The 14,291-nt window shown below is 56.2% G+C and overlaps 1 protein-coding gene across 3 annotated transcripts in view; it reads left to right on the plus strand.

The window, feature by feature from the left end:
* Positions 1-12,866, plus strand: part of RNF213 (ring finger protein 213) — a 105,331-nt gene extending 92,465 nt beyond the window's left edge. For all 3 annotated transcript variants that reach the window (XM_078438035.2, XM_078438034.2, XM_078438036.2), the window contains 12 exons: positions 855-1,035; positions 1,746-1,837; positions 2,442-2,699; positions 4,006-4,138; positions 4,450-4,533; positions 4,863-5,043; positions 5,241-5,442; positions 6,440-6,517; positions 7,057-7,251; positions 7,818-7,907; positions 7,996-8,174; positions 10,909-12,866. In XM_078438035.2, coding sequence (XP_078294161.2) covers positions 855-1,035; positions 1,746-1,837; positions 2,442-2,699; positions 4,006-4,138; positions 4,450-4,533; positions 4,863-5,043; positions 5,241-5,442; positions 6,440-6,517; positions 7,057-7,251; positions 7,818-7,907; positions 7,996-8,174; positions 10,909-11,062 — 1,827 coding nt within the window. In that variant the 3' untranslated portion in view covers positions 11,063-12,866. The remainder of the gene's footprint in view (positions 1-854; positions 1,036-1,745; positions 1,838-2,441; positions 2,700-4,005; positions 4,139-4,449; positions 4,534-4,862; positions 5,044-5,240; positions 5,443-6,439; positions 6,518-7,056; positions 7,252-7,817; positions 7,908-7,995; positions 8,175-10,908) is intronic.
* Positions 12,867-14,291: the final 1,425 nt, after the last annotated feature.

The following is a 14,291-nucleotide window of genomic DNA, read 5'->3' on the forward strand; positions in this document are numbered from 1 at the left end:
CGGGCGAGCCGTCAGCACAGAGCCCAACGCGGGGCCCGAACCCACGAACCGCGAGATCACGACCCGAGCCGAAGCCGGACGCTCAACCCGCTGAGCCCCCCAGGCGCCCTGGCAAAATAAGTCTTATTATCAAAGTTTTAAACAAACAGTCCGCGTCTCGGTGCACACTGGGAGCGGGGAGGCTACTCGACCGCGATGTTACCCGTGTCTTCGCTGGAGCTCGGGGGAAGAAAGCGCAGCGCGTCCCCTCGAAGTTAATGAACCATGATGGCCGACCGTTGGACCCGAACGTTATTTGTTTTGGGTTTGCGTGCAGTGTAGCTTTTAAATTTTTTTTTTTTTTAACGTTTTATTTATTTTTGAGACAGGGAGAGACAGAACATGAACAGAGGAGGGTCAGAGAGAGAGGGAGACACAGAATCCGAAGCAGGGTCCAGGCTCTGAGCTGTCAGCCCAGAGCCCGACGCGGGGCTCGAACTCACGGACCGCGAGATCATGACCTGAGCCGAAGTCGGCCGCTCAACCGACTGAGCCCCCCGGGCGCCCCAACGTGCAGTGTAGCTTTAACGAGCCAGGGATGAGGCTGTGGCCACGTGCTTGCACACGTGACCGTACAGACGTGTGCCCTAACGCGTGAGGGACACAGCATGTTTTCAGCGAGCTGAGAGCAGGGCCGCGTGGGCCCGAGGTCACGCTGATGATGTCACAGGGTCACTTTCACCGCCCCGCCGCCTCTGTGTGCGCGGTGCTTCCGCCCCTCCCCAGCGCCCTCTGACTCGGCACCGGCCGTCCTTCCTGGGGGCGTGTGCCAGGCCCGCCGGCCCCCCGCAGACAAGATCTCGTGTCCCTCGCAGGCTGTGATAAACATCATCAAGCCTCCGGTGAGGGACCCCAGAGGGTTTCTGCAGCAGCACGTCCGGCAGGACCTGGAGCAGTTGACGAGGACGCTGGGCAGGAGTGCCGACGAGGCCATCAACGCCGTGCACCTCGTCCTGCGCAGCCTCCTGGGAAGGCAGCGCCACCCCTCCGGCCAGAGTGAGCTCGAGGGGCGAGGGGGGTGGCTGGTCACTCCTCACGACGCCGGGGACGGATAAGGGAAGCGGGGAGGGGTGTGGGGACGAGCGGAGGGAAGGGCGGCTCTTGTCTTTGCATTTTCCCCACCGGGTCAGCACGTGTGCACAGAGGCGTCACGTGTGTGCGCGCGTGCGGGGAGGCCGTGCGTCGTCCAGGACGGGCAGGGCGTCTGAGTCCCCACCGTCCAGAGACCAGTGTCTGCTCCTCTGTTGGGACTTGTCCTCTTTGGACCCCTGGCCTGTGTGGCCCCTTCTGCTTTTGCTATAAGGACACACAGTCCGGGGTTACCTGTCCGTGTTCCCGTGTCCACAGTTGGTCCCGTGGAAAAGGGGGCTACAGACCACTGTGGTCACTGAGCCAATGTTCCCACTTTAAAGACTGAAACCCGTGGAAAGGGAAGGTCTTCAAGGTGACGCAGCAGAATGGCTATTTCTGAGTGGCGGCGTTGAGAGTCACTTTATTTTCTTTCTGTTTCTATCTTCACCACGATCCTGGGCTTGCTGGGAGCAGCAGGGACCATTTTGAAACACTCAGGTTAATTTAGCAAGAAGTGCCCCGCATCCCCCCTCGTCCCCCTGCTGGAAGGGAGCGTGACTTTGGTCTCGCCTTTAGTCATTGTTTACGTAGCCGCTGTGGTTTCTTTTCCTTGGGTGACGTGTGTTTTCTTGTAGGAATTTTCAATTTCGATGCGAGGCTGTCGTCCAGAGAGTTCCGAAACAGCTGGGAGAAGGCCATGCAGACACTCATTCTCCCTGAGCTGGAGGTACGCGGCCTTGGCGGCCGGCTGGGAGCCCACGGGTGGGTGTCCTGGGAGCGTCCTGGGCACTTGGGCCGTGCGTCGTCCCTCGCGCAAGGGCTGTGGGGCCGCTGGCGGAACCCCAGGCACAGGTGTGGACCACCGGCCACTCTACCATTTTGCTGTCCCCGTGCCCTCCGTCCCGGAGGCCGGGCTGGCCGGTTGAGGAATTACTGTGAGTCCGGGAGGGGTAGGTGGCTTTCTGTCCTCTACTTTTAATAGTGAGAACAGCAGGTAGGGAGACAGACTCGTGTGTAGATGCCCAGCAAAAATGCACAGGTAGTCATGGAGTCACTGCTCCTCTCAGATAAGAACAGTATTGGGAGTAGATACACCCAGAGGGAGATAAAAGCCCCCAAGTAAAAGGATGGGGATACAGGTCTCTGGGTCTCTCATCTGGGGAGACATGAGCCCACAGGCAAGGAACCTGAAAATCGTCGTGAAAGAGAACCTGGTCGCTTGCTAAACCGGGGAGGGCGGACGCCCGGCCTTGCCCGCTGGTGGGGGCCCCCGTGTCGCGGTCTGTGTGAGCGGCCTCACCTCCAGACCCCTGTGCTGCTCTCGCACCCAGCATCAGCCTCTGGAGAAAGCCCTGCTGACGGTCACCACTCAGATCAGCCAGGATGAGCGGATCAGCTCCAACCCCGTGGCCAGAATCGTGTACGGTGACCCCGGGGCCTTCCTGCCTCACCTGCCCCAGAAGAGTGTGGTCCACTGCTCTAAGATGTGGGCCTGCAGGAGGAGGGCCACGGTTGAGTATCTGCAGCACGTCGTGGAGCAGAATTCTGGCCAAGACACAGTGCCCATCCTCCGGAAGTTCCTGCAGAAGGTAAGGCTGCCCCTGAGTGACCACCTGCCCGTGTCCCTGCGGACTCGAAGGCCTGGCTCTTACTCAGTCACACGGGGCATGTAACCGACTACCTCGGTGCTCTGCCTTTTTTTTTTTTTTAATGTTTATTTTATTTTTGAGAGAAGAGACACAGAGCGTGAGCGGGAGAGGGACAGAGAGAGAGGGAGAGGGAGACACAGAATCCGAAGCAGGCTCCAGGCTCTGAGCTGTCAGCACAGAGCCGGACGCGGGGCTCGAACCCATGAACCGGGAGATCAGGACCTGGGCCGAAGTCGGGCGCCTGACTGACTGAGCCCCCCGGGTGCCCCAGGGCTCTGCTTTCTTGCTGGACCACCTGTGGCAGGGACTCCAGGGGAGGGTAGGTTCTTCATGCAGGTCAGGCCGTGAGGCAGTTTGAAGCATAAAGTCACAGAGGAAATACACCGGTCAGAGTCGGCAGGAATCAGGAATCCGTAAAGAACGTGAGAGCCAGGATGTCATCTCCCCGGGTCACTCAGCAAGAAGGAGCAGAACTCAGGTCATCCCCGGGGGTGCCCGTCCACCGTCCTGGCCCCGGTGCCAGGAGCGCTTGGCCATCAGTGAGGGTCTGTGGAAAGAAAAAGCTTTTTTCGTTGGGAACACGTAACCAGAATGAAACCAACAGACAAAAAGAGTCTGCCGTGTCCCAGACTCGGCCTCAGAAGGAAGAAAGGTGTTGGGGGTGGGGGGAAGGGAGCAGTGAAGTGTCGCGTCGGGCCGAGACCGGAAACAGGCCCCATTTGAGCCTCATGCCCCCTGAAACTTCGCCTTCTGTGGTAGCGTCTGTCTCCCCCTCCCCGCCGTGTACCAGCGTTGGCTGTCGGAACAAGTGCGACGACTGTCGGTCAGTGGGAGGGCAGGAGCCCAAGCAGGGAGGGTCTCCTGGGGCTCAGACGACACACGGGAGCGACGCCCAGCCTCTGCTCTTGTCAGATTCCTGCACAGCCAGCCCGTCGCCGGGGCCCAGGATTCTTTGCCGAGTGTTCGGCAGACACGTGTGACGTGTCAGCCCCGTGAAGGCAGGGACCGTGTCCCGCTGGCGTCTCCGTCCCTAGCGTGCAGGGTGTCCTGCTGGCAGGCGGTAGGCACTTGTGAAAGACGGAAACGGCCTTTTCCTGTTCCCGAGGAGCCCGGGGGGGCGTCACGTAAAATGGCGCCTCGACCGGCTCCGATGCAAACCCAGGTCCTGAGCCAGCCCCGGAGCCCGTGTCCCCAGGAACGTGGGGCAGGGGAACTCACGTGCGGCCTGGCGGTCTTCCCTCGGCAGGAGGCAGAGCTGAGGCTGGTGAAATCGCTGCCTGAGATCTTGGCCCTGCAGAGGGATCTGGTGAAGCAGTTCCAGAACGTTTCGGAAGCTGACTACCAGTCCATCCGAGCTTTTATCAGCAGTCACCACGAAGGTACGTCTCCGCTCCAGGAGGAGGAGGTCAGCCTGGCCAGCCGTGTTTGGGGGTTCACAGAGACCGCCGCAGCCAGCCCGGCGCTCGGGGCCTCTGTCCCCTCAGCCTTCAGTGCGAAGTAACGGGTGCCGTGAACCCCAAAAGCCCAAAAGAGGCTTGGCTGCGGCTGAAACTCGGCGTCCGCACTCACACACGCTGCTGAGGCCGGAGACGCAAAGCCGGGCCCGTCCCAAAGAGCGCGCGACGATGTTGGTCGGACCCGACCGGGTAGGGGTTTTCACGGGGCCCTTAGAAGGTGTTTTGTCGGACAGATGGGTTGAAGCAGTTACTCCGCAAGAGAATCCGTATCTTTCTGTCGACGTGGAACAAGCTGAGGATGTCACTGCAGACCAGTGGTAGGTGCCACGCTCCCTGTCTCCCGCCTGACCCTGGTCCGTGAGTCTCTGGGCACAGGTGTCGGGGGCAAGGGAACTAACATACCACGAAAAAAGTAACCCGTGGGTCATCTCGGATCTGTGGATGTGGACTCAGGAAGGAGCTGAGATCGTTTGAAACCGGTGGGCGCGTGAGGGCGGTGGGGACAGAGCGCGCAGAGCGTCCCCGGCTCCAGCTTGTCCCCACTTGGGAAGCGCCCGCGGGCTTGGGCGCCGGCCTGGAGGTGGTGGGAGCGGCGGCGCGGAGGTGAGCGGAGGCCTCTCTGCTGAGGGCTCCCCGTCCTCCCAAGGTGAAATCAAGCTGCCCGAAGAATACTGCGATGCCGACCTGGACGAGGACACCGACTTCGAGGTCATTCTGCCGCGTCGCCGGGGCCGGGGCCTCTGCTCCACTGCCTTAGTCAGCTATTTGATCAGGCTGCACAACGAAATGGTCTACGCGGTGGGAGAGTTCTCCGGAGAAAACAACGGGTGAGCGCACGGCCGGCCGCGGGAGCCGGGTCTGAGATGGGGGTCGCGGGGTCGCGGGGGCCGCGGGGGCGGGCACACTCCCCTGCCTCGGCTGGGTGCACGGGCCCGGGCAGCGCGCTCGCCCGCCGGGACGGAGGGCGGGAGCCGGGAGCCCGCTCCGGGTGGGTCCCCGAGCGCCACGTCTGTGTGTCCCTCAGCTACACGGTCGATGCCTCCGAGGTCACGGACCTGCACGTCATCAGTTATGAAGTCGAGCGGGACCTCGTGCCCCTGATCCTCTCCAACTGCCAGTACAGGGTGGAGCAGGGCCAGGAGACCCTGCAGGAGTTCGACCTGGAGAAGATCCAGCGCCAGGTCACCAGCCGCTTCCTCCAGGGCAAACCCAGGCTCACGCTCAAGGTGCGGCTGCCCCCCCCGCCCCGGGACTTGCCGGGCCGGCACGTCTGTTTTGTGAAAGTTGGCCTTGGCCTTGCATCCCAGCTGTTTCTGAGCGAGACGGGCACAGGGATGACCGTCCAGCCGTGCGGTGCCCCCAGAGGCCAGAACCTGGGTCCCCTCCGTACCTCTGGGCCTCTTCAGGTCCCCGTGGACTTGCTGGATTTCTCTGTGTCGTTGACGGCATCGCCTCCGCCCCTGACAGCCCCTGGCGGCCACCCGTTCCTTCACGCTCCACACACGCTCCTGTCACCCGACACCACGGCACCTGTGTAACTGCCACAGGCCCACTGCTGCCTGCCCTCTGAGTCTTAGGCCACATTCCCGAACCACATCTGGCCCACGTCGCTCCCTGGTGACGGCCCTGAGGCCGACTGGTGTCCCGGTCCGTGTGGGGTAACGCCCACACTGCTTGTCGCAGCCCTTCTCCAGCCGGTTGATTCACACACCGAGCCGCCCTCCCTCCCTGAACACACTGTGCGCCTCAACATCTCTCTTCTTTCACCTGGGCTGTTCTTGTCCCTGCCGGGTCCAGTCGGGGACACTGGTTCCGTGTGTGTGCTCCCTCACTGCCAGCGGTGAAGCCCTGACCCGTTGCACCCAGGGCTGTCTTAACCCGCTCTGCTGTCCCGTTGTCTGTGCCCCGTAGTGGTTGGGGGAGTACAGGAACGGGAGGTCCCCGTGTACCTGCTCCCCCCAGTGGCCGGCAAGCCTGTAGCATTCTGCGTGTCGGCACCTGCTTGGCCATCGAGGCGAGGCCGGGTCCCTTGCCGTGTCACTGTTTCTGTAGACCGTGGGTCAAACACAGACCTCACACGGCAGCCAAGAGCGGCACACTTTGCCCGGCGACATGCTGAGGAGCACGGTCCCGCCGTTGAGTCACCGCTTAGGAATAGAGTTGTCGGACAGAAACCTCCGCAGTGGATTCCATCTCCAAAGGCTGTTTTCTTTGTCAATTCAGGGACTCCCCACTCTGGTGCACAGACATGACTGGAACTATGAGCATCTCTTTGCGGACATCAAGAGCAAAATGCCACAGGTGATCACAGCACACCACCCCGCTCGCACGGTGCTTTTACCTGGTGGTGGTGGCTTCCTCTTGGGGAGGACCGCTCAGCCTTGCTGGGAGCACCGCCAGGTTTCAGCGGCCTCCCTGCATTCCCTGAGCCCACTGTTCTTTCCAGAAGGCCAGCAGGGCAGCAAATCAGCAAGAGTTCTCTTGTTGAAACCTGGTGGTAGTTTCTTAGTCATGATGTCAGACCACGCGTGCTGATGCAAAAGGTCCAGAGAACTTATCTATTCCCGCTCTTTGGACTTGTGTGTGGGTGTGTGTGTGTGAGCACGCGCGCGGCGGTGCGAATATCCTCACAAGGTTGCTTGGAGGACTGTGAGTTCACGTCAATTTCTGTAAAGTGTCTGGGGCGCTGCTGCCACTTAGGAATCACCGAGCATTAACTGTCATTATTGGTAGGTCTCTCACCTTAAGGCCTTGGCAGTGAAGTAGGTAAGCCGGCTTGCCGGGTATGAGGCACAAGAAACCCCCAGCCACGGACCCCTGTCCCGCCTTTGATTTCCTAGAAACCCCTCCACAACGCGGCCATCAGCGCCATCTGCGGACAGCTGCAGTCCTACAGCGATGCCTGTGAGGCCCTGTCGCTCGTAGAAGTCACTTTGGGGTTCCTGAGCACGGCTGGCGGCAACCCCAACATGTCTTTGAACGTGTACGTCCAGGACGTGCTGCGCATGGGCGAGCAGACAGCACTGGTTCTGAAGGTGGGTCTTGCTTGGGGCTCCGCTGCAGCCTAATCCACGCTGCCCTCCCCACTGCCTGCCGGGATTTGCGCCTCGAAGGGAGTCCCCACCTGGGCGACCTCCGGAAAGGGCAGGAGGTGAGAGTGGCATGTCAAGGCGAGGCCCAGCGCGACAGCCACCCTCTCGCCATGCGAAGGGGCTCTGAGATATGGCGGGGGAGGGGTGGCGCTTTGGACTTGAGGCCAGCGGCTGGTGTACAGTTATGGGAAGAGAGGAGCCCGGGGCAGAAGTGCCGCCATGCCCGCCTGTTCCCTCCCGGCCCCGCCTCCAGCTTGGGGAGCCTGGCCCCGCCCAGCCCCGCCTCCTGCCCTGGAGCCTGGCCCCGCCCAGCCCCGCCTCCTGCCCTGGAGCCTGGCCCCGCCCGGCCCCGCCTCCTGGCCCCGCCCGGCCCCGCCTCCTGCCCTGGAGCCTGGCCCCGCCCAGCCCCGCCTCCTGCCCTGGAGCCTGGCCCCGCCCAGCCCCGCCTCCTGCTTGGGGAGCCTGGCCCTCCCGGCCCCGCCTCCCGCTCAGGAGCCTGTCGCTTGCAGGCCTTACACAGATGCCAGCTGAAGCACACGATCGCACTGTGGCAGCTCCTGTCGGCCCACCGGTCGGAACAGCTGCTCCGTCTGCACAAGGTGGGTGCAGCCCCACCCCGCTGGGCTGGGGGGCCGCTCTCTGTCCTCCCAGCCAGCCTCTTGCTGCCTCCCTTCTTCTCTATTCTAGGAGCCCTTCAGGGAAATCAGTGCCGGGTACAAAGTTGGTCTCAGCCCAGACAATGCCAAGTGCCTTCGCACTTTCCTGAACCAGACTGACCTCGACTCCTTCCTCCTGGAGCTTCATGAAATGATGATCCTGAAACTGAAGAGCCCCCAGGCCGAGGGCAACTTCAACCCAGAGTGGAGGTACGGGTTCGCTCGCGGGTGGGACCTGCACACACACGGGGTGCCCTGTGGTCTTTCCCGTGACCTTCTGCAGACGTGGAAGGAGCTCCCGTCTGACCTCTGAAGCCCGTGCCCTGCTGTTTTAACCTTTCCAGGCCCCCAGCAGATTGGCCCTTTGGCTTTGATCTCTGCTGGGTTTTTCTTTTTTTCTTTTAATGTTTAATTATTGCTGAGAGAGGAGAGAGAGGAGATAGAAAGGGAAGGAGGATCCAAAGCGGGCTCTGCACTTACAGCAGAGAACCAACCTACCAACCACAAGATCACAACCTGAGCCAAAGTCAGATGCTTAACCGACTGAGCCACACAGGCACCCCTGCTGGGCTTTTAAAAATAATTACTGAAGTCATATATTCTGGTTGTGACAAGTGTACTTATGTCAGAGATGTGCATTTTATTTTTAAATTTTTTTTTGTTGAAATATAATATACGGTGTTACATTTGTTTCTGGTTTGCAGTATAGTCATTGAACAATTTTATGCATTACTCAATGCTCATCATGGGAAGTGGACCCAATCTCCTTCACCTATTTCACCCATTCCCCACCCACCTGCCCCCTGGTAATGGTCAGTTAGTTCTCTATAGTTAAGAGTCTGTTTCTTGGTTTGCCTTTCTTTTCTTCCCTTTGCTCATTTGTTTCTTAAATTCTACATTTGAGTGAAATCATGGTATTTTCTTTCTCTGACTTATTTCACTTATAATTATACTATCTAGCTCCATCCACATCATTGCAAATGGCTAGATCTCAGTCTTTTTTATGGCTAATATTCCAGTGTGTGTATACGTGTGGGTGTACATACCACATCTTCTTTATCCATTCAGCAGTTGATGGACATTTGGGCTCTTTCCATAGCTTGGTTGTTGTTGATAATGCTGCTATAAACATTGGGGTTCATGTACCCCTTTGAATCTCTATTTTTGTATCCTTTGGATAAATAATAGTACTAAATAGTAATAAATAATTGCTGGATGTAGGGTAGTTCCACTTTTAATTTTTTTGAGGAAACTCCGTGCTGTTTTCCACAATGACTGCACTATTTTTCATTCCCACCAACAATGCGTGATGGTTCCTCTTTCTCCAAAAACCATAAAATTCCTAGGGGAAAACACTGGCAGTAGTTTTTCAACGTCAGCTGTAGAAATATTTTTCTAGCAACGTCTGCTCAGGCAAAGGGAACAAAACCAAAAATAAATTATTTGGACCACACCAAAATAAGAAGCTTTTGCACAGTGAAGGAAATCATCAACGAAACCAAAAAGCAACCCTACCAAATGGGAGAGGATGTCTGCAAGTGACATACCTTATAAAGGATTAGTACCCAAAATATATAAAGAACTTCTACAATTCCACACCAAAGAGGGAGGAGAGGGAGAGAGATGTGCATTTTAAATTTGATATAAAAAGTCACACCGATGTATAGTGTATGAGAATACCCAACGTCGGATATTACCCATCTTTTACATTTTTGCCAACCTAATGGCCAAAAATAGGTGTCTTGTTTTCACTCGTATTTTCCTATTTAATAGTGAAGCTGCAAATTTCCTACTCATCTGCCATTTTTGTGTCTTTCTCTAGATTATCTCTTGGTATCTTTTAGGTTTCTTTTGGGCTATTTATCTTTTTCATAATCTTAAAAGATTTAAGATTAGGGGCACCTGGGTGGCTCAGTCAGTTGAGCGTCCGGCTTCGGCTCAGGTCATGATCTCACGGTTTGTGGGTTCGAGCCCCACGCTGGGTTCTGTGCTGACAGCTTGGAGCCTGGAGCCTGCTTTGGATTCTGTGTCTCCCTCTCTCTGCCCCTCCCCCATTTGTGCACGCGCACTCTCTCTCACCTCCTCTCAAAAATAAACGTTAAATTTAGAAATATATATTTAAGATTAATCTTTGTTACAGAACCTCTACCTCAGTCTTCAATTTCAGAAAGCCAAATCTGACAGATTTTTTTCTATAAAGACTAGAAAAACATACCAGAAGGGTCTTCCTTGTCCCAAGGTTACAAAGCCCTCTGCCACATTCTCTTCTTGTGCTTTTATAGCTTTAGGTTGTACATCTGCTTTGTTAACCAGTTTATGTTTTACGTATGATGTGAGGTAGGGATTTGCCAGTCCTGTTTTCCTAAATAGATACTCCATTCCCACTTTTCCTCGCCAGCACACGTCATCGGTGCTGGTTTCTTCCATTACGCCGTCTGGCACATGCCTGCATACGTTTTATATTCCTTGAACACATTCAACAAGTCTTTCCTACCTGGGAATTTTAGTACAGAGAACAAAAGATCCCTTTCCTGGAGAATTTACCGCCTTTGTTAATATAAAACATGAGATGGAATATAATCTTTTTTTGAATGGCAAGGCTTTGTGTTTATGGAGCAGATCCCATTACCAGAGTGCTTTAAGGGGACGTGACCTGGCCATTAATTATCAAGGTCAGCTTTGTTCTGTGGTGTTCGTATACTTTAGTGTGGGAGGCGGCAGGCATGTCCTGAAGCCCCTGAACCCTGGCTTCTAGTCCCCGTTCTGTAGCTCGACTTCAGGATGACCGCCCCGCCCCCCCCCGCCCCCCCCCCCCCCCCAGCATTTCTGGTCTCAACAAGCACTTTGGTTCTATTGACTTGGAAATAGCAACGACCACTGACGGCATCTTTGCGTCAAATGTGAGAGTGCTTGACCTTCTATCTCTTGTCCCTTGGTTTTTCAGCCTGAGAGACACTCTAGTAAGTTACATGGAAACTAAAGAGGGTGAAATTCCTCCTGAACTGGAATTTCAGTTCCCAAAAGAGATACTGCTGTGCAGCTGTGTCCCCGTGTGGAGAATGGCCGCTGAACTGAAGCGAGGTCGGCAGGTGAGGTAGAGTGCTCTGCTCCTGACGGGGGACAGCGGGCTCTTCCCTCGTCTGTCACCAGCCGCCGCCTGGGCCAGGGCGTACGAGGGCGGCTGCTGGCGTGGCTCGGAACTCAAGATCCCCGGGTGCCGTGCCGCAGACAGCTGCGAGAGCCACGCTGTTCCAGGAACACGTGCACATTCCACATCGTTCCCATCAGATTAAGGATACTTCCCGGTGGGAGGTGAGAACTGGAGACCCCAGGAAGCTGGGACAGATCACCTTTCGGTTGCCCGGGGTGCCAAGCAGGTGCTTCTCAGCTTCCTGGAACAGGAGCCATCTGTGCCTTCGGCTCGCCAGGTGGAGTACAGCACACGCCCACCCCGGCCCTTCTCAGCGCAGGATGAGGAGGAGGGGAGACGGGGTTATTGACTTTGCTATTTTCTAAATTGTTCTGCACTCACAGAGGAGAATCCAGCTTGATCCTTTCTTCTGTTCCCTCCGACTCTGAGTATTGTGCAAATATTTGTAGGTTTCCAGAAAGGTCTGCAAAAGTGCCAGACCCTTTTTTGTGTCCTCCCAAACACAAGTCAGGGCATTCAGTGCCTTGAGGCCAAACCTCCGAGACCTCACCCGGCCCCCACGGAGAGTCACTGCTGAGCTTCAAGGGTCAGAGCCAAAAAGCTTTCACTGTGGAGAGCGCGGGGCCAAGTCGGGGGCACTTTTCGGGCGTTCCTTCCTCTTTTACACAATGAAGAGACTGGAGTGATGGCCACATTTGCTTCTATTTCTAGAGGTTTTAAATTCCAAATGAAACTTGGTCAATACAAACTTGGATCAAAGGCATGGTTGCAGCATCTTTGTGGGAACTTTTAAACTGTCCGGGATCGTGCTAAATAAACGCGTCCTCCCTCTGAATCTATCTGGTCCTTCCTCCGAATCTCCGCCAAGGCATAAAAAACAGACTCAGAGAGAATATAGAACCAGCTAAGTTTCTGCAAAAGGAAAAAAGAGAGAATAGTCAACTCGATCTGATATGCCACGTTTCTTACTGTGAGGGAAGTGTCTCTTTTGCACAGTCTCCTTGGGTACTGGTGGCCTCTGGACTGACGCCTGCTCCCAGGTGGCTGGGCACCCGTCGGCACTGAGATGACCACTGTTTACAAGTCAGAGGCGAGTGTCTTCAATATACATTCTGAGTGAGTTAACGACGTGGGCAGCTTGAGATTGCGGAAACGACGCTGCCGGGACCACCGAACACGCTGCGGCCACAGTGGAGGGAGCTGCAGAGGGAACCGTCCTCCGTGCTCCTCAGAGCGTCTGATGAAGGGGAGCACGGTGGCCCGGGCCCCCTCAGTAATTAATCTGATACAACACCCCCTTGAACTTAGTAACCCATGATTGTTGTATCGTTCTAGACTATGCAAAGGTACCCCCCCAGCCCCCCTAACGGGTTGAGGTGCAGCAGGGAGGGCGCCTGTCCAGCTCGTCGACTTGCACTGGGAATCCCTTTGATTCTTCCAAGCTGGGACGGAGCTGGTGTGGCCCGCCAGGTGCTGCTCTGGTCCCTCACTGTGCCACACCTTAGCAGTGGGAGTTAGGGGTCAATATCTTGCTGTGAATCCTTTTTTGGGGCTGGGAATTTTTCCCCCCACTTTTAACGAAGGGTTTTTTAACTAATATTTTGTTTCGTATGCTATACCTTCAAAGCCTTAATGGTCTTATCTAGATTATCTTGTTTATACAGAAATACACTGGCCTAGCACAAGCAAATGTCAATTTTATTATACTTGTCATACCTGTTTTAATAAACTTGAGTTTTGCTGCTAAAGAATCCTTCTCTCTGAGGGTAGAGCTTCAGTTTATGGCAAGTAGACATCAACTCAGCCATGGGGAATGGTTTTGGGGTGTGTGTGTGTATGTGTGTGTGTAAATGTAGATGCATCCATGTAGTGGAAGGTTCTGGGCAGAAGACGTACACCCCAGTGTAGAAAGTGAGAGGCAAACCTTTCCTCGGGACACAATGATAGCCGAGCGGGGGACCCACAGCTGGCCATCCCTGCCCGGTCTCCAGACTCCAAGCCAGAAGCTTCCGCCTCGGCCTCAGAGGGCGAGCTCCCCATTCCCCGCCCGAAATGCCTTCGCCGGAAGACAGCAGCGCTGCAGCTAACCCTGTCGGAGAGCCCCCTCTGTTCACAAAGCGGGGTTGCGAGACGGGAAAACCTTTCCTCTGCAGAAGGAAAGACGGGGTAACGGGATAAACTGTGAGCTTCCAGAGGCCCACTTACATTTGAGCGCGAAAATCCCCCTTTAGGGGGAAACTGCATTTTCTCTTCCAAATGGAGAGGCTCCTCCAGGAGAGAAACTGGGGGCTTCTAGAGGAGGCCTCGCCCCTGCCGTCAGACTCCTCTTCCGGCAGCTTCTGTTCCGGGCCCCTGGCCGGTCCTCCGCCTCCTCCTCCCGGTTCCCATCTCCGTTCGCATCGGTTCGTTTGCACATTTCCCAAATGCACCCCTCCTGCTTCCCGCCCAGGCAGAAATGGCGCTTTGTCTCCTCTTTGTTTCTTTTTAATGTTTATTTTTGAGAGAGAGAGCATGTGCGCCACACGAGTGCACAGGGGAGGGGCAGAGAGAGGGAGACGGAATCCCAAGCAGGCTCCATGCCGACAGCAGAGGCTGTCAACAGCAAACGCAGGGCTTGAACTCACAAACTGTGAGATCATGACCTGATCCGAAATCGGACGCTCGACTGAGCCACCCAGGGGCCCTGCTGTCTCCTCTTTAACACCTTACCATGTGTGTACATTAGCCACTTTTTGTCACGGGCTGCGGGATTCCATCACTTGTTCATGGAGGCAGCCGTGAGCTATGTCGGTCGTTCCCAGAGCCAGGCGGTGCTAACCTAGACACGAACTTCCAGCGATAAGCATTCACCGTGAAGACGGTGCCGGCAAAGGCAATGCTAGGGTTGGTAATGCTGCCCAAGTCTGGGCACGCACGCGGGCCCTGGCACACCTCTGACTTAACAGTCATGCGCTAAGTGAGAAGTTGCTGTATCGGCGGGGCCTGGAGAGCTACTGGATGGGGCTGAGGGAGAAAACCTGAGGCCCCGAGCTGGGTGACCATCCATCCAAGCCATGGCTAGCATTCGCATTGCTTCCTGCCTTTCTTCCAGTCCCTTCTCAGTCACTAATTAAACTTAGGCACAAGCATTCATGGCTCCCATTTCCAACTGGAAAACCAGCACCAGGAACGCACAG

Source organism: Panthera onca, chromosome E1, assembly GCF_046562875.1.
Source record: "Panthera onca isolate mPanOnc1 chromosome E1, mPanOnc1 haplotype 2, whole genome shotgun sequence".
Taxonomy (NCBI): Eukaryota; Metazoa; Chordata; class Mammalia; order Carnivora; family Felidae; genus Panthera; species Panthera onca.